Below are 23,140 nucleotides of genomic sequence, written 5' to 3' on the forward strand. Positions count from 1 at the left end.
ACATACAATGGAGGCTGGATGGGTGAGGAAAGGTATTTTTACCCATAGGAAGTGCTATCTAAGCAGGTATGAACGATTCTCAGCGATCACAGCTTTATGACAAGTAACATGGGCTCCCTACGGGAGGCGCGGGGTTGCAGGAAGTCCCAACAAATGCCGAGTGCTATGCCTTGGCGCGTTTTACCGGTCACGTCTTCTCTTTTAGATTTATGATACATGACAGGTTCCTACGGGAGGCGCGTGGTTGCAGAAAGTGCCAACAGATGGTGAACGCTACGCGTGCGAGGGAAAATTCAACTGAATTCCACGTCCACGGGGATGTAAATTAAATAATTTCGCTTGCCCTTTTATCGGAGTGTTAGAAAAAAATCGACTGTTGGGCAGAATTTGCAAGCCGAATTTGCTAGAAAAAGCTAATTGGATATATCAACGGGCTGCGTGGTTTTTGAGGAATGTGTAAAAACACACTGTTTTCCCGAAATCCTACTTGCCTCTACTAGGTAGGTGTCATAGAAAAATCTTGTAGAACAGTGTTTACATACCTAATTAAGTTACCTATCTCAACAAAAACCAATTCAATATCTCAAATGGCGTGCGATAAAATATCTGAAAAACAATTTCACCGCTTATGACTCTCTCCGTGGTGTAATCTTTAAAATTTTCCTCAGTATGAAGCTCCAACACCGTAATCACAATGCCCGCATGAAATTTGAAGCCGTTTCAAAAAGCAGTTTGGCTAGGCGTGGACATGACCTGTTGGGCCTTTTCGGCTGGTCGGCCGTGTCATCCGTAAAAAACATTTGGATCTTTTACCAGCATTGCCGGGCGAAACCCTTAAATTCGGTTTTCGGCATTTGTGTGAGTAACATATGTAAGCAAAAATGAATTGGATAAATGAATCAGTGAAAGATTTATTGGAGAATCTTTAGGAACACCCATCTTTTTCCGGAATGCGGAATCACCTCGATAGTGTAGGTTAGGGCGAAATCTAAAAACTACTTTTGAGATATTCTTTAAAGCTACAGATAGCAGCAAAAATCACTTCGATATGTGAACGGGTGACCGAGAAAATCACGATTTTGCGAAAAAAAATCTGGCCTTTTCCTCGGTTAGGAGTGATATTTCCGAAAAACCCGCCTTAGTCAGCACCTACTCAATGACGCAAATAAAGACGCGAAATTTCAATTCTCTAGAACGACCAGTTCTGGCTGAGGGTTGATGAGTCAGTCAGTAAGTCAGTCGTGCACTTCTGTTTATATATATATAAAGTAAAAGTACGCTCTTCGGAGACTTTATTTCACCGGTTCGGCCGGAGTCAGGTCTTTTTCAGAAATACACACACACACACTCACATACATATATATATATATATATATATATATATATATATATATATATATATATATATATATATATATATACAAGAGAAGAAAAACTTCGAACAAGGTAAAAGCACGATTGTGGCCTACGTTTCAGCAAAGAGAACTTGCTTTCCTCAGGGAAAGCAACTTGCTTTCCTCAAAGAGAACTTGCTTTCCTCGCCTTGAGGAAAGCAAGTTCTCTTTGCTGAAACGTAGGCCACAATCGTGCTTTTACCTTGTTCGAAGTTTTTCTTCTCTTGTGTTCTCTACCATATATATATATATATATATATATATATATAAGGTGTGTGTGTGTGGGGGGGGGTATTAATATAATACTCAGATGAAGACTGGTCCTCCAGTCGAAACGTCAGTAAACCATGTTTTTTTTTGTAATCGTGAGTCAACCATTTTTTTAAATATTGCTTCTGGCTCCTCGAGAAGTTTCTTCTACTGCCTATATATATATATATATATATATATATATATATATATATATATATATATATATATATATATATATATACCATAATCATCATGATCCTGTTTGTGTCCACTGCAGGCAGAAAGCCTTTCCCAAAGATTTCCAGCCACGCCTATCGAGTGCCAGCGGAGTTCATGCTTTTCCCAAAAATTTTCGTGGCTCGCCAACCAATTCTCGGGCGACCCCCAGTGCGTTTGCGTTCTATTGGCAACCAGTCTGTCAAACGGATGATCCACCTGTTGCCCCTGATTCGCATTACGTGGCCAGCCCATCCCCATTTCCTTCGCTTAATTTGGACTAGAATGTCCTCCACCTTGGTCTGTTCCCTAAACCATGCGGCTGTTTTCCTGTCCCTCAACGTGACCCCTAGCATTCGGCGTTCCATGGCCCGTTGTGCCGACCTAAGTTTGGTTTCAAGTCGTTTGCTGATACCCGAAGCGCCCCATAAGTCATTACTGGAAGAACGATGGAGGCGAAAAGCAAAAACGCCCGTGTGTACGAGATTTCTGCGCACGTTAAAGATCCCCAGGTGGTCAAAATTAATCCGGAGCCCTCCACTACGGCGCGCCTCATCGCCTGCGTTGCGTCGGCGCGTTAAACACTACAATCAATCAATCAATTACTGGAAGAACGGATTGATTAACACAAGCTTATTTAGTGGCAGGGGAAGCTTATATATATATATATATATATATATATATATATATATATATATATATATATATATATATATATATATATATATATATATATATATATATATATGTATATATATATATAGAGTCTGACGCACGTGTCAAAAAAAGAAAACCAAAAACAAGGTTTACTAACGTTTCGACAGGAGGACCATGAAGACAGGTCCTCCTACCGAAACATTAGAAAACCTTCTTGTTTTTGTTTTTTGAGCCATGCGTTCGACTGCACTTTTTGATATTTCTTGTGGACAATTGGAAACTTTTCTTCCTCGAAGATATATATATATATATATATATATATATATATATATATATATATATATATATATATATATATATCTGTGCGTGTGTGTGTGTAGGCATCTTTGTCCCTCGAGCCTAGAATCCCACAACACAGAGAAAAACTTTCTACAGAGGTAATTTCAAACCATAAAAAACGAAATTGAAATCTGCATTAAACGGCAGTATTGCCGATATTGGCCCTTTGAATTTTTTATACAAAATAACAACCAAGATTTTACAATCTGTAAAAATGAGCGGTCAAATAGCGCACGAATGATTTACATAGTCGGAATCGACGTGTTCACATTAAATGTATTTTTAACCATTATACCCTGGTGGCACGTGAACGGCCGGTAAGCTGCGTATAAAGGAAGTGATTTCTGTATTTGAGCCCAAAAAGAACAATGCACGCTCCCTCTCCCCTTCTGTTGTGTAAGCCGCAATGTATGAAAGCTCACAGAAAGTTGATTACTGATTGTTATTGGAAGCTTTGTACAGTACAGGTGTGGCAGGAAACAGGTATGAAAGATCATAAGGCGAAAACTCACTATAGAAGATTTCAGGTATAAATCAAACTTCATTTACTGCCACATCTTCAATTGCTTCCGCTACGCATATGCAGAATGTTTTATGGAAGCCTTTAAGCAAATTTTTAAAAATAAGCATTCGCAGGTAAAATAGTCTTGTTTTTGCTCGAAGCGATCAGGAGCCGTGGCGGACGCGCTAAAACGTGTTCCAAATACTATTTACGGTAACCAATAATCAGTACTTGTTAATTACCTTCTTTAATTATTGCAGTTAGACGTTTGATTGCAATGTGTAAATTGTAGGGATCATTAGTCAAACCGATACCCAGCGTTAGATTTGCCAAAAAGTAATTTCCCGCAGCCTTATGGGCTGTGTACTTCAGTCCCCCCAACACCGGCTTCTGTAGACAGGCGGCTGTAAAGTGCCGCAAAGCCAAGCTCCCGTGCTGACGTCACAAGTCAAACGTACGCCGCGCTTTATCGCGACCGGGCTAGACCGGAGCTGCGCGAGCGCGCGCCTCCACTCTGATAAGTCACTTACATCTTTGCCAATGTTTTTGACTGCCCTAATCATTCTCCCGGAGGGTGGGGGGGGGGGGGGGGGGGAGGGGGCAGGGAGAATGTGGAGAATGGTCCTAGGTACAAGAAAGACGAGAAAAAAATGAGATAATAGCTCCTCCCTTGTGCCTATGAATCGGGTGCATAAATAGCTTTAAACAATGGTAATAAAATCTGACTTTGAAATTGAACTGGTGCATTCCACATAAGAAAATAGAGATTTAGGAGTTTATCATCGAATGGAGTGACAAGTCAAACAAGCCCTTCATTTATCGCAGAAGCGCTGAGTTGGAATGGGAGAAAGTTAGAGGTCGCATTAGACGCTAACAAAAGAAAAAGATGACCGCCTTTTTGGGAAAACGCAATCGGGTCAGATGCGATAGCCTTTATCGATTGACGAAGAATATTAAATGAAGTTTCAGGATGTTTGTGCGGTCATGGCCAAAATATATGATTGCGCTTTTTTTTTTTTTTTTTTTTTTTTTGCTGGAGGATTTGAAATGACCCGACGGGGAACGATTGACGCGCTTGGCGCATTGCTGGAACCGAGGCACTCTCCGCTTTGTTTTTCCTTGCTCTGGGGTCCACCGCCGATATCTGACTTCGTTCTGCGCGCCGTCACGCCCTTGTGCGTTCACAGCTTTGACCGCGAAACCGTTGCTTGGCTAGGTTGGCGAACGCACGCACCCGGCTTGCGTCCACATAATGCGCAGCCGTCTCTCGTCCGTAGAAACGTTCACAAAACAACACTCGGGGAACGCCGAATTTCAATTGGCTCCGACACGTTCCATAGCTGCGCATGGACCTTGTGCAGCGTTGAATGGGTTAGTCCTCCTTGGAATACATTCGCTGCCACAGGAAATAAATAACATGGCATTTGGACTAAATTATATGGGGCAGTAGTCCCGGAAACGAAAAACAGCTCACTTTGCCACCCCGGGGTGCTTTGTAATTTTCAGATGATTATCAATAAAGTTTCTTTGTCATTATCTGCATTTAGGACTACCCTTCTTTATTTCAGGTACAGTTATAACTGCTCACTTATATCCTACTGACCATATGCTTCTGAAAGCATCGTTGTCTTCTATTGTGCTTTTGAGCTTAATGGTTCGCCTAAGCTTCAGGGGTTATTTTTTTCAGCACGTTTTCTGTCGTTCATTATGCAACGGGGTTTGGTATTTCACCTCGTAAGCCAACCTAATTACAAATTTCTTGGATGAAACCAGCGCGAACTTAAACAATGACGAAGGAAGTGGAACACAAGGACAGCCGCTGGTCTAGCAATTAAAGTTTAATATCAAGAAGGGTGAATATAAACACTTAACACAAACAATACAAAACAATGAAAAAAACTGCGCATGAGCGAAACAAGTTTACAAAAGTCACCGTGATAAGGCAACTAGATGTACACCGGCTACAGTCAAGGCCCACGCAGATATGCAATCTCTTTGGGATAAGGACTCACGCTTGCTTGGCTGACACACAATCCTCTATCTGCTATGCGGAATGCCTCCATAATTTCGCGGGGCGTTTGTTCATCGTGCCTAAATAACAAGACAGGGGCAAGAAAATTAGGTTTGCATTCGCTGCACTTCGTACAATTTAAAAAAAGATGGGATGATGGAGGTCCCTTTATTTACAATTCATGCTCTTTCAAACGCACGTTGATACAACTGCCAGTTTGTTCAACATAAGTTCGACCACAGGGTAAAGAAATGCTGTACACAACACCCGTTGCGGAGGCTACATAGCTTTCTTTTGGGGTTGACACCACAACCAACTCTTTTCTTATCACTTACCCGCTTTATCCTTCTGTAAAGCCTGCCACATACAGAACGCAATTGTGGCGAGCTGAGATAGCCACTTGCACTCCTTAGCGATGGCCCACTTTTTTATACCGGCCGTGATGGTATGAATGTAAGGGACGACGGCAACTTTTTGGGGCTTTTGTGTCCTCCATCATGCACTTTATAAGCGACCCCAAACCATCCACCGCCGGCGGCGGCGGCGTCCGCAGTGCTCCTCTATATTTAAAAAAGAAACAGCATCCGGCGCCAGGTTTCGATCCGAGGACTTTGCGGCCGCAGCGCGACGCTCTACCGACCAAGCCACGGACGCGACGGTGATATCAGTGTTAGTGACGCGCCTTATATCTTTAACGCATTCAAACTACGTCGTCAGCGGCGTGCGTTGGCGACTCAGCGGCGTTATAGCGGCTTGATAACTGCGTGGTGTACACGTGATACTACAAACCCGATGGAAGAGATGGAAGAGAAGGCGGCGAGGCGGTGGGCTGCGGGGGCCGAGCGCAAGCGCCGCAAGCGGGCCGACAACCGTGCATTCGCACTTTCACATTCTCCCCCTCGGGGAAATGCGGGGGAATTTTTTTCTCATTGTGCTAACTGCAACGAATGCAAACCTAATTTTTCTGCCAATGACATTTTATTTAGGCACGGTGAACAAACGCCCCGTGAAATTATGGAGGCATTCCACATAGCAGAAAGAGCAGACAAGTGTGTCAGCCAAGCAAGCGTGTATCTTCATCCCAAAGAGATTGCATATCTGCGTGGGCCTTGACTGTAGCTGGTGTATATATAGTTGCCTTATCACCGGGACTTTTGTAAACTTGCTTCGTTCATGCGCAGTGTTTTTTCTGGTTTTGTGTTGTTTGTGTTAAGTGTCTATAATAACCCTTCTTGATATTAAACTTTAATTGCTAGACCAGCGGCTGTCCTTGTGTTCCACTTGATTCGTCTTTGTGTAAGTTCACGCTGGTTTCATCCAAGAATGTCTTTCCAACCAGCCCAGCTTTCAACCCTCCTGCTAATTACAAAGCTAATGCAAACGCTTACATTTTCTCATATGCTCCAAATGGCTCGCCATTGCAATGTCTGGTTGTGTCCTGGTATATCTTTATCAGGAGCTCTTTGGTGGTTCACCCGCCTCTTAGCAGTGCGACATTCACAAGAGCCAACCAGGCGCTAGGACTAGCGATAAGTACACTTCTGTCTGATAAACCAAACGGGGAGTGAAGTGCGCCATTCAGCTATCGGTAGTTCGAAAAGGACACCATGGCCTTAAGGACTTCCAGCACGAACTGAAATACCCCACCTTTAATTAGAGTCAGGGATCTTGTTTTGAAATAAATGACCAAAGCTGGTTTTTTTTTTTTTAACACGCGCGTTTCCCGTCAAGCTTTGTTTTGTATTTAAAAGGAGTGTTGCGAATCTACAGATGGTGACGCGCGGTAATTTCATCCTCGGCGTAGAATCTCCTGCGTAGTTTCCTAGGTCATGTATAGTGCTAATTTGGCCACGTGGTAGCCTTTTAGGTAGCACCAGCGACATAAATCTTTTTTTTTTAAGTAGCTCTCAGAGTAAGTATCGCTGTCAGTAACAGGATACCGCAATTCGGATGTCAGTCCTGATAACCCTCTTTTAATGCTTATGGGCGCGGAGGGAAAAAAGACGAATAAAATACAAATTAAGAGTGCAGTGGCGGCAACTCATGTTTTTGTGAGGCCCCCTGTTCGTAGATGCTTACAGCCTGCAGCCAGGATCTGCCTAAAACAAGTCTCTCTGCAAAAACCCGCCTCATTTTGAGGTGCCGGATCTAACGAGAAAAGTGACCGTTAGAGCAGACTACGGTGGCCGTCGTCGTGCGTCAACACGATTGGTACTAAAATGACCGCATCCGTAATGCGTAAACAAATCAATAAAAACACATTTGCGTTAGTTTCGGATTTGAACCAAGGACACCGGAGCAGCAACAAAGCGTTCTAGCCACGTTGCTAACCAGGCACCACGCCAAAACAGAAGAAGAATTACTCTGAATTACCCTGTGACAGGTTTAACGTGAACTAGACGGCACGTCGTAGAACAGATGCAAGCGGAGGAGAGCTCTGACTGTGGTAAAGCTGCCGCGTCTATTGCGGCCAGTATGCCTGACGGAGTAACTCACCTCAAAAGACGAAGCACCAAAGGCAAAAAAAAAAATAGATGCAAAAACGACGCCGCATCGAGGTCTTTGATAATCCCGAGCTTCCGCCTTCAAATCACGTTAGCAGAATTCAGTTCGCGGGGACTTTTTTTTTTACACTTACCGGCTTTTATTAGTAGTTCTTTTACGGAAACCATTTACAACAGGTTCCGCCCATTCCATTTCGCATCGTCAGCTGGAACGTCAGCCGTCGTATTTGGGGGAAATTCGCGAGGCGCTGATAACGGTTTCTACACGTGCGGCATCTTTACCGTTACTAATATTAGAGGCGTTTTTTTTTAAATGAGCCAGATCTAGAAACCAAGACTAAGTCGGATAAAACTGAAGTGACAAGAAAACTTCGGCAACTTTCCCCTAAATAAGGGGTGGCAAGAAAATAGCTGAGGTAACGCCCTGAAAACGTGTACACAGATCGCAGTTCGTATAAAATACGAGCCAGATCTTGCTGTTTCACGGATCAAAATGAGCCAAATCCATTTACCCAATGGGAGTTTGCTTTCGGCTTGACTGTTCGGACTGTTTGGTAGGTGTTTTCGGAAGTTTTTTTTTTATTATTATTATTTTCGGAGCTGGCTAATTCAGACGGCAATTACGAGATCGGTGAAAGTCCTGTCCCCAGATCTCAACGATGAAGTGAACGGAAGAAGAAGTGAACGATATGAAACTGACAGATGTGAAACAATGATTTCATTTAGTGGCACTCGCCTCTACGAAATAACTCTGCTTATATTTCTTTTGTTACTCCAATATTTACCTTTTTAGTGCTCAACTAAATAGCCACCACTTACGAAGCCTGGCAACACCCCCCCCCCCCCTCTCCCTGAGAGTACAAACCACTTCTTCAAGGTGCAGAAGAAGATATGAGCAGCCTTCTTGTGAAGCGTTTTGGAAATTCATAGCAAAACCATAAAGACCTTACTCGCTTCGTGAATGCCTTAAGGCGTGCCCACGAAAATTATCCTATATTTTATAAGAGTTGATAATGGGGCCAAGAGGGCTCACCTGCTCTCAATGTATCGTTCTACAGGTCTCGAATTGCTGTTTCATATATTTAATGTTTTTTTTTCCACCAAATCTCAATAGTACCATGGTTGAAAGTCAATTTAAACACATTTTTCATAAGAATGGCGCATAAACCTGAGTGTTTCAATTCAATAGAGCCAAATGCAGTCTTATCATCCGAATATTGCTGAAATTCACGGCCTAATTTTTTACTTACTTGTGACCATAAACTTTGCCTAGCTGATATGTAAAATATATCATATAATAGCTTTGACGGAATTGAATTTAGGTCCGGTAACAAACTCCCGCTTGTTTCTCGAATTTGCGTTCGGTGGATATGACTCATTTCTAAAAAAACGCCTCATTTGTACACACACTCTGTCTATAACTGATGTAGTACACGCATCAAAATCAAGCCCGTCAGATGTTAAAGTAATTTTGTGACTTGAAGCCGGCCTTCTCTCGCCTGTGAACTGCTCGTGCGAGTGCACGTGAGCGCAGATGTGAAACCTTTGTTTCACATCGGAGAAAGTGCCTGTTGGTGCATACTCCTTAATTTTGAATCATATAACCTAGTTTCTGGATCACGCGAGTTTCAAACTATAAACTTCGCTAGCCAGAAATTTTCAATTTGCTGGGCACCCCCTCCCTTGCTCCAATAAGTCCTGTCTCTTTCCATGCCAAATTGAAATATATTGCACGTTCGCAGGCAGAACTCAAAGAGGACGATTTGCGAGCTGTAATACTTCTGTAATACTTCTCAGCCCTAGATGCAGTAACGGCCAGAAGATTTTGCACACAATCCTGGTTATTCCATTTTCTGAGTACTGTGAAGAAGGTTTTGAAAACTTACGGAAAAATGATAATTTTCTTCCAGGCTAATGGGGCAGTGGTTGTGTTTATGCCATTCATTTCCCATTCTACTCGTCACGTCTCTAAAGTTGCTGGTCCCCGGTATTCAAAGTTGCCTGAATATTTTAGATATTCACCCCGAAGTTCGGATTAAGAATACCACAGGACATCTATAGTAATTCGAATGATTGTTGTAAGATCAATTTCGGGTTGAAAAATTCAGCGTGCAACGCTGTAATAAAATGAGATGCTTTTTGGCCTGCAGCTCAAGCTGCCGTCAATAACGCCAAAGTTGGCTGGACTGTATATTTGCATAGCCAAAACATCAACACTAGTGTTTATTTGGAGGTGGTAGAGGATAAGCACAGGCGTACTCACAGCGGACTTTGACCACGAGCGTGGCCTTGGCGACTCCCATGGTGTTCTTGGCTTCGCACTCGTAGTTGCCGGTGTCGTCCTTCTGTGCGTGGCCAATGAAGAGCGCCGACGCCCGGTAGAAAACCCTACGCGAATCCCGCCACGAGTCCTCTGGGAGCGGGACACCCTCCTTGGTCCAAGCGAAGCTTATCTTCGAAGGATAAGCCCTCGCGGACAAGTTCAGCAGGACGCTGTCGCCTTGCTTCACGTCGTGTTTTGCCATGGGCGGGTGCAGGAACAGTGGCTTGTCTGGGAAGACCAAAACACAAAGGCCAAGGAGGATGTTGTTAATTTGCACACCTGGCCTGTGGCCGGTGCAACGACAATGAAAATGAATTTGTAATTTTAAACGGGAGGTTTAAAACGCAATTTATGGCTTTACTTTTGATGTCCACACATGCCAACTGCTTCGGCACCCAGCCCTTGCTGGTGAAGTCTATGGATCATAGCATTCCGCAGTGATGGCTTTAATAAAGTGTAATGTCGAGGTGCGCTGTATTCTAAAATTGGGAGTAGTTTTATTTTCTCATTGGGAGGGAGGAAACAGCGAATGCTCCCGCATTTACTGAGAACTAAACAGACTAAATGTATTGACAAGTTCCACGTTACTGTAATACAGCATTTCTTTTCTTCAATGCGCGTTTGAATATAACGACAGCATGATATTTTAGTTATAATATTTCAGCATAATAGTTTAGTCTAGCATCCTCAAAACGATTGACTGTAAGGAAGATGCTCCGAGCGGTACTCAGATGACAACTGTTCGGGCCATCTCCAGCACTCTTGGTGGGCATCCAGACTATAACGGTGGAAAAACTCGTTGCAGTTGATTTTGTTTGCGCGTGGGACCCTGCTCCCTCCTAGTGGACTTCTGTTTGCTGTAGGGTGTAAAACATCAAACAACCATTTCGCAGAGTTCGTCTACACGTTAGCCAGTTTTTAACATGCCGGGGAAGCACCACATGCTTCAGAAGCTCTCCAGTGAAGCCGCTTTGTGCCTAAGCTCTGCACTATTCACAACTTTTTTCCCTAGGTTGGTTTTAGTTTGGGGGTGCACTGTCAAGAAAAAGTAACGCGTGTGCTGATTCTGGCCGGTCGAAAAATGCTTGCTAACTCACGCACCCGTGAAGCCAAGCATGCAGAATTTTTTATGTGGTGTGTTGGAGACGTTCCGCCGGTCCATAATATTTGTTTGTGGCAACCATGCGCTGGAGCAACAGGCGCTAATCGCTCTGCGCAAGCTCTTCCGAATACCCCATTTGCAACAGCATAAATGAACCGTTATTGCACTTATTGCAGGGCCCAACAGCAGGATGCAATGGTGATGTTACGTGTTGTCAGCCTGAATTTTTAGTACCATGATGATTGTGAGTGGCCCTGCTCGAAAATGCGTTATTAGTGGGGTCGCCTGAACGGGTGGTTGACAGATTTCAACGATCAACCCGGCTACGCCTAGTTCATTAAAATAAGTATAGATTTGGCACATCTGAACCACTAAGCAGCAGCAACAGACTGAGCGGGTGAATGCACGCAATTAACTGCATGAAGGGCGAACGACATTGCAGTGGCCCTTTTATAGTTATGCCAATAAAATTTTCCACTACTTTGTAATAATACTTTCGTCCACCAATTGAGCAGTTGCCTTTGTCGTTGGCTTTCTCACATCTAGCGCTTAAAAGAGAGGCATCAGTGACCACATGGTACGTAACAACTGATGGTGCATAAACCGGCAGGCAACCTGCTCCAGGAGCCCCCATGCTCAAAACCAAGGAGATGTGTGTTGGATGGGATGATTGTTTTTTTATTGCTGCGGGGTCGGTCCCTTACGTCGCACACGGAGCGCCAGGCTGCGGCTGGCGGCCGGCTGGACCTGGTTGGATGCGAGGCAGGTGAAAGTGGCGCCGTCGTCGGCAGCCGTGACGTTCAGGCGGAGGCGGCTGCGGGTCGCTTTGCCGCCATGCTGTGAAGCCACCCGGCTCTGGTGCTGGCCCAATAGGGCGCGTCCGTCACGCTCCCACCGGATGTTGCTCTCGGGATTCGAGCTGTCCGATTCACACGTCAGCACCACCTGCAGGTAAAGTTGCTCTTCTTAATTGTCCTGATCTTTAGAGCATCCTGTTTTTATTAATGAATGGCATTAGTGTTGTACCTATCTAGACGATAAAATATTTCAGGCAGCTTGAGTTGAAAGCCGGTCAGTCTGCTTATAGAAATCAGAACGAGAAGAACATTACCTGTGACTACGTCATCGTCATCGGGGTGATGAACATCATCCCGATGATGTTCGAGATGAACAACTGTGACGTCACAAATCTTTTACGACTATTTGCGGAAAAGTGTTGGAGTGTGCCGCAAAATTCTTTCGCGCAGCTTGCCTTGAACATGAACCGTACTGTGCATTCAGTATCACACTTAAAACAGATGGCTGTACCAGGTTCATAACCGACATGTCTTGGCCGTCACGTTGCCCCATGAAGTTCTCTATAGAAAAGGGCGCGAAAAGATGCTGCCAAGTCAATGCCTCGAAGAGCACCCTGTTTGTGCGAGTAGGGTTGATGAAAAAATATGCTCTCAATGGCTACAGGAAATGTCGTCATCATGGATAGTGTGACATAAAGTGGTTACCGTTTAGATTACAATGGTACAACAAATTCGGCGACAGCCTCCGCCTTGGCGTCGGTAAAGCCAGGGAATAAGCAGGGGTACGGAAATATAAGGCCATGCGTGTGAACAACCGCTAAAATGAGTAGAAAAAGCTTCCCAAACGCCGTCTGGCAGAATCGCATTACCAGCTTGGCTGGTGAACCACACGAATGTGTCCCATCATTTTTTCTGCTTAAGTGGGTGCATTTGTGGCGTGTTTCCACGAGATCAGTTTGTTGCCCTACTGTTCCTATTGCAACGGTACACCCACTTCTACGACTTCATCAATTATAACGTGAGTAAAGTGCAGTTGTCAAGCTGGCGGTACGAAAATAGAGGATCCCAAGAGACACTAAAACGGCGAAAGGAAGCCGCAAGATGCTTTCTAACATAATCACGTTTGCCATTTGGCTGGTTAACCACGTGAGAGTGCCTTATAATTGTGCCGTGCTTCAGCGTCGTGTTGTCACGAGGACCAATTATCACCGCACAATGCCTGACGCCCGGGCGCAGAAATGGCATCATCAGAAATTCCGACGAAGTTAGTACTACTGACTGCACGCCTATTTATCCTGTATAGCGTACATAAAACGTAAAGATATCCAAGATCGCATGAGCAGCCATACAAATAACAAATGAAATTTTTGAGCACGAGGAGGGCCATAAAAAAATAACATGGTTGTTGTAGATTTGAAGGCAGCGAATGAACACGAATAGGGATATAAGGAGGAAACCGGTCATAACGTCACTACAGCATCCCTTAATGTAAATGAAAAAAACTCAACGACGCAGATTCTGTCGGTCACAGGTGCAGTAAATGCAAAACGTGGTGCATGCGTCATAATCAGATGCTTCACAGGATCACCTAATCACCATTTTGTTGAAAAATGAAATTTGGAATTAAGCTCTTGCTTCATATACCAACATCTTTCTTTACTGAGAAGACACGGAGACCAAGAAGTTGTTAGAACAAGTAAAATAGAGAGACTATTCTAAAACCAAAAAGGGCGTAGAGAACAAATAAAAACGCTCCAAAATAAACAAAAATTGTACCTCTACACGGATAAAAGGATGTTCAGAAAATGGCGAACGCAAGAAATGACCAGCGAATTACAGAAACACAAAATAATATAGATAAAGCAAACCTAGGAAGTTTTGGAGCCATATAAGGTACCGGGATCAAATAACTCTGCTGACAAAAATTCTCACTTCATGTAAATGCTAAATAGCAAGGAGTAGGCAGGAGAACAAGCCTTGGTGTATATTCATGAAATGATTAGTCTAAAGTATAGGCAAATTGAACGAGTGTCGTCTTCCACGACCCTAACACCTAACGATCCTAAGGAAACAGAAATAAATGTGAAAAATGAAGTAAAAAAGAAACAAAGTGAACTGTTCCCTCGCAAACAGCAGCTGCGCCGCTCAGAATACTAATGCTGCGAATGAAGCTCGTGGGTCCAACTAGTATGGACGCATTGATCGGTGCCGTAGAAATGTGATTAGAGCAACACTGGCATGGGAAGTTCGCCCCGACAGTGAAGTGAATTCATTATACTGATGTAAGAACAAGAAAATCACTGAGTGGTGAAGACGACTTACGTAACATTAGTTCTGCATAAATTCGTAGTGCACGCACGTAAATATGAAATTCAAGCATTGATGAAAAAAAATCACTTAGCGGTAAAGCACAGATTTAATACGGATAATTCATTTATAAACCATGCATTTATTCAGCGGCTTTGAATAGGGAGCAAACTCAGGTGCAGGAAATCCTTGATCAATTTTTTTAAAAATAAGTGGAGTTTGCTCGACATGCGACTGTGAGAATTGACAGCCGGTGCATCGAAGTCGATACGGATAATTACGTGTATAAGAGAGAGAAGGCAAGTAATCTAATCGATAGATGAAATAAGAAAATATGGTGCAAAGAAATATTCAGACAGCACAGGATAGGAGCAAATGCGTCTATGGGAAAGAGGCCTCCATCCTTCCAGGAATATAAAGAGCCTGAGCATTTTAATATTCAGCATGTCACATACAAGTGTTAGCTTGCTCGATTATGTCCCTAGAAGCACGGCTAGACTCACAAGTGCACTACACATATGTTTACAACCCATATTGAAATAGCCCCCTGACAACCTTGATAACAAGCGGCGGAGTTATCAGTCACTTAATTAATTATTTGTGAACCCTCACTGTGTTTCTGATGCTTCCAAAGCGTTGGGACCAGCCTGGAGGAGCCCTGTCACTTTCTAGCTTTGCAAATAAATTAGGCCTGCAGACCCTCACCAAAAGTAAATAAAGGTTAACGTTGGTTAAACTGGCGTATTAGGCCCAATTGATCCAGACTTCGTCGTATTAAGTCCACCCGATAATACGAGCATAATTCGGCACTCCTACGTGTATTCGCCGCCAATGATATCAACATGGCGACGTGTTTGCTGGTGCGAAAATATCTACTATTGCTCAATAAATACTAGCAATAATTACGCCTGGAAAACAAAAACAACAACAAGTCAAAATTGCTACCAGCTTTACCAACGAGGCTTATTTTACTATGCTGTTAAGCCTACGTAAATAGCTTATATGCTTGTGACGGGGAAATCGAAGGTATCGTTACGCAACTGGTAAAGATGTCTAGGACCGAGATTTCAGCGCATTCATGGTGGGTGGTACTATTAAAGATTCAAATTTTGGAGGTTTCACATGCCGAACCTCCAATGCCGAGTGTCTCACCTGGGCGATGAGACGCTCCGTAGCGCAGAGCTACGGATTAAATTTCACTACCTGGGAATCTTTCACGTGTGCTGAAATATTAACACGCGGGCATTTTTTTTTCGCCTCCATCTGAAACGCAGCCACCTTGGCAGGAAATCGAATCCGTGTCTTTGGGCTCAGCAGCACGGCGCCTTAGATACTGATCCATCGCAGCGGGTAGGTGGTACTATCGGCTTTACGCATTCTTTACTCACTGAGGCTCAAAAACCACCATCCAGCACATGCAACGCCGGCTGCGCTTTCACGGTACGAGCTGAATACAAAGCACGAGTTTTGCTATAAATTTCAGGAAACTGTTAAATGCAAGAAAGTGAGGTAAGCTCAAAACACTTGCTAAGGTTTTTCTCAGCGACATAAATTTTGCTCATTCTACACAGCAGCCCAATATTCAATATGATGAAGCAGTAACCAGAAACCCACCATGCCGCTTCGGGGCCACGGTTGTACACTGTTAAGTGCTACACCACTCATTCCCACGGGTTCGTGATACAGCACTGCCAGAGCCACGAACTGAACTTTAAGTGCGCAGCACTTTAAGGGCCCGGCTTTTCGTCGTAGCTCGTCCGCGGTCACGGTGTTACGCGGCGTTACGCACCCAAACAGAGGCTTCCAAAAGATACCCGCTAGCACCTCGATTCAGCCTTCCTGCCAAAAGTTAAGTATACTCGAACAAGAGGTTTATTAAGGCAGAACCGGCCGAAACTCCTGGAACCGATGGCAGTGGTTTAGATGTCCCCATTATTTAGCGCAAAAAAAAAAAATTCCGGTACATTTAGGCAAAATATATGAACTTAACGGCGGTCCCGTGCTCATGTAGTTAGGAAGGCTCGTTGGGTTGATTTTTACGACAGTAAGCGAAAAAGAAGAGTGGCCGCCGAAGAAAAAAATGACGCGTTCGAAATGGTGAAGAGAGGCCCTAGCGCATGCGAGATAAAAGCAAGCACAAAAAGAACAGAACTCTCGCTCGTGGTGTACCAGGAAGAACAAGAAACAAAACATAAAGAAAAGGGTGCGAGCTGTGCCAGGAGCAGGCGCGCAAGCACTGCGAAGAGCGGGAAAATTAAATTCCATTGAACAAATCCCGGTTCAATTCATCAAAAGAGAGGGGTGTGTTAGGAAATAGCGGTGAGCGGCGCCACCGTCCCTCTTGCCAATCAAATATACTTTAACTTTTTTATGTTCCAAACGCAAGCATTGCGACCTCAGGGGTAGTGACATAAAAAACAGTGCGCCTGTATTTTTCTTTGAGTTTATAATTGGGCGCACAAGGTTAATCGTACATTGAAAAAGAATCGTTTCCACTACGCAGCGCTGAACGACGAAGCCAAGTAACTGAACGTTATTTCGCCATTTCGCCGATGCATTATTCCTCATTGTTCTGGAGATAACACTGAATCGCCCCTAGTTATATTCGCCCACGAATCACGTATTTCACTCTGCAGTGAAAACATTAAATTATTTTTTGATAAAATCCCGTTGCAAAGTACTTAAGCACCTATTTGTTTCTCCAGTGAAAAGATTAAATCACTTTCGGATAAAATCCCACAGAAAAGTGCCCAGCGCTACAACATTCTATTCAGTTCGACTGAGATTATTTTTAAGGGAAAAAACTTGACTGGTTCCGAAAAAAGCTGATTGAGCAGCTTTACGGAGCCGCGGGAAGACCCTGTTTGGTATAAGCTCCATCCCTTCAAAAATATTTAACAGTTTCCGTAACAAGGAAATAAAAAGGGACGGGAATATTCTGGCCGCTCAATCGCTGGAGGACTGTACGTGTCACTATATGCTCACTTTGTACAGTGATATGATGACACACTTACGGGTGCTTTCAACTTTAGTCGTCCCAAGCTTCAGTTATTGGCATCTTAGGATAAAAGTTTCCTTGTACAAATTCTTTAACTGTACACCATTTGTACATACGTCAACCGTTTTGTCTTTTATCCTAAAAACCTAGTAATAAATTTCGGAGAACACCGGCATGTATCACTCACCGTGTCACCTTCCTTGGGTGCCTGAGGAACTACTGTGATGGAGACGACTTTTGGGGGGACTGCAACAGCACCAAACGGAAAGCACGTTTAGAACTATTAATTATGTTCATCGCTAAAAGCACAAGAAACGTGTTGCAGCGCTTATTGAGAGACCATGACCGTTAAACCATATACGTATCTCCAAAAAAGGCGAAAGTGAGAGATGTCACAACGCGCTCTCGAAATGCGCAATGCAGAGAATCATGCCTGACGCAGTCACATGCCTTTGCCTAAAAGAATACTTGCTAAGATACCGCCTTCATAGCTACCGGTAATGTTAGTGAATTTAGTTGACCCACAATTAAAAATCAAAGAGTGGGTTGTTTGACATTACCACTGACTTGATGGTTGGAACTCATGTCGAGCTACCTATATGAAATGTGCGCTCGACGCACCCGCCCAGACAGTACAGTTCCATGTATGCAACTTATTAGTCAGTGCTGTTGAGTGGTGGGCGGGTTTCTAGAGTTTTCAAGTTGTAGTGAAGGTCCTATCACGACGATGAAAATCATCATCAGAAGTGTCACAAAGGGCACATGCTCGAATATTGAGTTTCAATTGAACGTACAGCGGATCTTTCAATTATACTATAGTTTTATAAGAACTGCCAGTGGGGCTTCTTGGTATACGTTCATGATTGGAAAAGCGCTACTTAAAAATCAATTTTTCGTTCTTGGAAGGGGTTCGATTGTATTTTCTTAGTATTCGCTACACGTGCCTTGTGATTATTTGCTGATTGTTTGCTGCTTCGAATCGAATTAAATAAATCGAATCGAAATAATCGAATTCATTGGTAGAATTTACGTGGCTGTTGTAGGAGGTTTTGTTATGCTACAACTGATTAGAAGTGCACAATCGCTGGTATTTAAAGACACCGGTACGCAGGCCTAAGTCTCGGTTTTGACGGTTACCGTGATGGGCAATTTCATATCGAGGATTCGGTTTTAACAAAAAAAAGAAAGGGTACAAAATATATCCCACCACCATATCTCTTAGCGGTGGCTTTATCTAGTCCCTTTAGGACAATGTAATGTCTATGCGGGAGAGTAGCTGGTAAATGGTTGCTACTTCATCTGCTTTACTAATATCTCTCCCAATTCTTGAAAGTTTGCTTTAAAATTGCACCACTGTTATTCGGAAACAGCAGCATCTCGAATTGTTCGCTTTGTAGTTATTGTTTTAAAGTACTTAATCTTTTTGTCTCGCTTAGCTGGTAATTCAACTCATTCAACCGGTTTGCGAACTGGTTCAAGCTTCCTAACCGGTTCGCGAATCGGTTCGGTACGTGATTTAGTCGAACCGGAACTGAATCGGAACAAAATGAACTCGCCTGAACCCGAACCTTAACCGCACCGTTATTTTTTTTTTCAGTTCCGCACACTGATTTATTCATTGATTAATAACTTTCCTACAATCGTCGAGATTTCTTTTATTTCACCACATTCTTTTGGTATTTTGGTGCTCTTCCCACTTAAATCCATACGTGATGAACTCACATGGGAAACGCCATCTTGTATTTATTATTCCCTCCATACGAACCTTTCTGCGCAGCACAGTCACTTTGACATCACTTTGACCTTATTTTATATCTTTCGCAGGCTGCCGCAAAATCAGTGCGCATATAATGAAAAGCTCGTACGTCCAGTAAGAGCAAGCAAGCATCACTCGCTCTTGGTGCAGCCTCGATCCGCTGCTTTCGCGCCGCGTATCCCAAAAACTAAAGAACAGGTAGCGCAGTACGTACACAGAACTGTCGTCCTCACGGATGTTGTCAGTGGTTCTGTGGTTGCCGAGTTGGAAGCCTTGCAGTGAAACATCGCTTGGTTGTCGTCGGGCTGTGCCATTATCTCCAACACGCTCGACACTCCGCTTCCGGTGACCGTAGACAGCGCTGAGTACTGCAGGACAAAACAAGAACGTTCAACAAGAAGGTCGTGCGTGTGGATCACGCCATGAACTAACTTCACTTTTCCTTTCAATGTGTTTTAATTCATTTTTTTAGCGTTTTCTCTTCGTACGAATGGGTGCGGGTTTACCTTATTCGCGTAGTGACTGAGTCCCAGTAGTGAATGAGCAAAGGACGGGGAACAACTGATCGCCCCGGCCCCATCTTCTTGGAACGTTTGGGCTGGGACTGCTAATTTCTGAGCGCAGCTTCTCATCTGGCGCCACGAGTTTCTGAACCTCATGCCCCAGCCCTGCTGGCCGTTCCCTAAGGCATCCCTTCTCATTCTACTAGGTCCCTACAGGGTCCACGAAACAAAATGCGACTTCAGTTTATTCGAAAAATTGTCGCGTTAGAATAACACTGACACCACTTTTAACGCAAACTTCACTCAAGTAAGCTATATAATTAGGAAAAAGAGAGAATGACCATGCGACCACAACAGCTCATTCCCCGCACTAGAACCTATGACGTATTATGGGCAGCTGTTGGATGGGCTGCGGCCGGCAAAATCCAACGCAAATTAAACAGGGTTTATAAGCTTCCAGAGAGAGTTATTTGCGGTTAATTTTAATGCACATTTTTATAGCAGTTAGAATGGCGCGGTAAAAAATTGAATTAACGGACGCACACGTAAACATTGAAGCACCAGTGCGAACTGCGCTCACTATGCCGGTTATAGCTGCAAAGCTGTCCTTAAAAAAAACATCTACCTTAAAAAAAACATCCCGCAACTAATTTGATCAAAAACAAAGCGAGTTCGGAAAGTGGTCCCGAGCAGCATAGGGCCGTCTGAGAGGAAGAATGGTAAGCGAGGAAACAAAGCACGTTTTGCAGTTCGCTGCAGACCTAGTCACCATGCTAACAATATTTTCAAGTGCCTGCTCTGGATACATCATCGCTTAAGACATGAAACATATGTTTGAACAACAGAATTAAATTTTGCCTTAAATTCATTAATTTCTCGGGGAATAAAAAACATCTTTTAGTGTCGGAGAAGCACGGGGCACACTATAAAAATGACTCTATCAAGAAAAGTAAACTTGTATTTTGTTGTCATGGTGAATTAAAGGATCGGCCTCTTATCAGACTCTAGTGAGAAATGGGAAAACGCAAGCATTTACTACCGCATTTTAGCCTCTATGCCTGTCGCCAGCGTAAATGTAACATACCACGGTTATTCGCAGCCCTGCATAAACACCGTGAGAAAAAAATTGGTAGACGTACTTCTTTGCTACCCTTGTACCACTTGACCGACGGCAGTGGATTGCCGCCGATTGAGACGCACTTGATGCGCTGTATTGAGTTGGCCACGATGGGAGTGCCTTCGTCGTAGCCGATTATCACAGGAGCGCGAGGAGGATCTGAAAAGGCATACACGATAGACCTTCAGGTAAAATAGCTGAATTCCTGGAAATATCCCAATTTGCGAAGTTCCGCGGCTTGCGAAGTTCCAAGGCAAACAGAAATCGCGTCTAACAAGTGTGGTCATGTGCTCATTTATTAATAAAGAAATGTATTTACGTCATTGTTGAATGCCGCGTAAAAGCACATATATTTCTAATTTACAAACTTGCAAATATTTCGTATCGGAATTCATTTAGCTTTGATCGTCATTTCGATTTAGAGATTAACCTTCAATTCAGAACGATAACTGCCAAGATTAAAATCTCCCAATTTTTCTTAACAGCTTTGCAGAGCTTCATTCTACTGATGGCCATATTTTGCGCTCCATATATATGAGGAAAACAACAGCCAGCACATGTCGAAGGACGAACGACATGCGACAAGTGTGGACGGACAAGATCTGTTACGGAAAGAGCGGTAATAGTTGAATGACAACCGAAAAAATGTGGGCACAGACGGACGGGAGGTGAAAGGTTGTAATTAGGATGGCTAGGGAAACGAATGATATCTGAACATTTTGGGCAAGCAATAATTGGACCGACACACTAACTGGACGAACGGAAGAGATGAAACAGGGGAAATTCGGTTGCGAACAGTTGACTCGCGCAGCGCAGGACAGGAGGGGTTGGAAGTCAATAGGAGAGGCATTCGCCCTGCAGTGGACTTGGGTAGGCTGATGATGATTATGGGACATTTAAACGGTTGGCCATCATTATTTGCGAGATTTCGTTATTGCATATGCAAACTTTGAACCATGGTTCATTTGGGAGCGAGCCATTTGACCCAGACACAAGCTCTTCTCGATATGTTACCAGCAGGGTAACAGTCTTTCGGATATGTCGGAAGCCCAGTACAGAATGGCTCTACGTGAAATCAATCTCTCTCGCCCTTACGTTCCCCTAAGTCAGGAAAAAGGGGCTTACATATGATTTTCACTGTCGCCGTCTGTACCACTGTTGCTTGCAGCTTGTGGTTTTCTGCAATACAGGTGAAAGACTTTGCGTCCGGATCCTGCACAAGACACAATTACGATTTTAGGGCAAGCACATTTTGAAGGAATGAATGGATGATTAGTGTACTTAGAAAGAAAGTGCTGAGTTTCGCATTGGGGAGAAAAGAAAGACTACGGATAAAATAAGAACAAATATTAACCGATAAAAGATGAGCATATTCAACATCCGCCGTAGCGAAGTTGCATATCTCTAAAATCGCAACATTTTAGGGGCGAAGCACCTTCGGGGCTCGGACGGTCGGCGTCTCATGTCGTCGTAGTATCATGTAGTGACGGTACTAAACCACCAGCACACTCGTTTTCCAACGCCTCGCGCTATAACGTAACGCGTACTGAAGGAACTCACCAGGACGCTCGATTTCCAACGCCTTGCGTTAGGACGCTTCGTGCTTCAAAGACACGGGACTTTTAGAGAAAAGCTGTATACCTCTACCCCGCAACGGTTTCTTCTCAGTGGGCAAAAGCGCCAAGGCGCCAAGAATACACTTACACATTGGATGCTTCGCCCCTCCCAAGATTTCACGTTAGTGGAGATGACCCGGGATTTTCTAAGACAATAATACCGGCGTATTCTGAGCACGGAAGAGCACGGAAAGGAGCGTCGGCTACATAAACCTACTATTTCTCACCTCTACACTTCGGTCAGCGCTTGTATAATGTGTGCAACGAAACACAAACTAGCCCCTTTTCAAGCTTTGTTATCGAAGAATTCCCGTTTTGTTTGGCAGCAGGCACATTGACGCGGTAAATTAAAATTCTCGCGTCTCTGTTCATAGCGTTCACATTAATATTGAAACATATGTAACCATTGCTATACACACGCCTGTGTTCCTTTTTTCACCAAGTTACGCAAAGCTGTTCTTGGTGTAGCTCTATCTTCTAGGTGTGGCTTTCCAAATTAGTGACGAGGAAAGTCACTGACTCTTGCCACCTTGCCACCTTCATCTTGCCACCTTCTAACTTTACCTTCGGTTTGATTATGATTGATTTTATAACTTGCCGATTTTCGATAATGAGGCAAAAAATGTTGATATTGACTCTCCCACTTCCTGTATTGCACAGCGAGTAGTAGGGTTACCCTCAAAAAATGTATTTGACCAGCTGTAAGCTCCCAACTGCAGCATTTCGTGACATGGCATCATTGCTTC

At 43.7% G+C, this 23,140-nt stretch overlaps 1 protein-coding gene across 1 annotated transcript in view; it reads right to left on the reverse strand.

Annotated features, from left to right (window-relative positions):
• LOC144179654 (nephrin-like) overlaps positions 1 to 23,140 on the reverse strand; it is an 81,514-nt gene that overhangs the window by 13,263 nt on the left and 45,111 nt on the right. The window contains exons 9-14 of the mRNA XM_077708092.1: positions 21,904 to 21,991; positions 20,801 to 20,937; positions 19,373 to 19,526; positions 17,590 to 17,648; positions 12,005 to 12,245; positions 10,139 to 10,426 (exon numbers count right to left, since the gene is read on the reverse strand). Coding sequence (XP_077564218.1) covers positions 10,139 to 10,426; positions 12,005 to 12,245; positions 17,590 to 17,648; positions 19,373 to 19,526; positions 20,801 to 20,937; positions 21,904 to 21,991 — 967 coding nt within the window. The remainder of the gene's footprint in view (positions 1 to 10,138; positions 10,427 to 12,004; positions 12,246 to 17,589; positions 17,649 to 19,372; positions 19,527 to 20,800; positions 20,938 to 21,903; positions 21,992 to 23,140) is intronic.

This window comes from Haemaphysalis longicornis, unplaced genomic scaffold (assembly GCF_048455015.1).
Source record: "Haemaphysalis longicornis isolate Haplotype H1 unplaced genomic scaffold, Haemaphysalis longicornis Haplotype H1 scaffold_4, whole genome shotgun sequence".
Lineage (NCBI taxonomy): Eukaryota > Metazoa > Arthropoda > Arachnida > Ixodida > Ixodidae > Haemaphysalis > Haemaphysalis longicornis.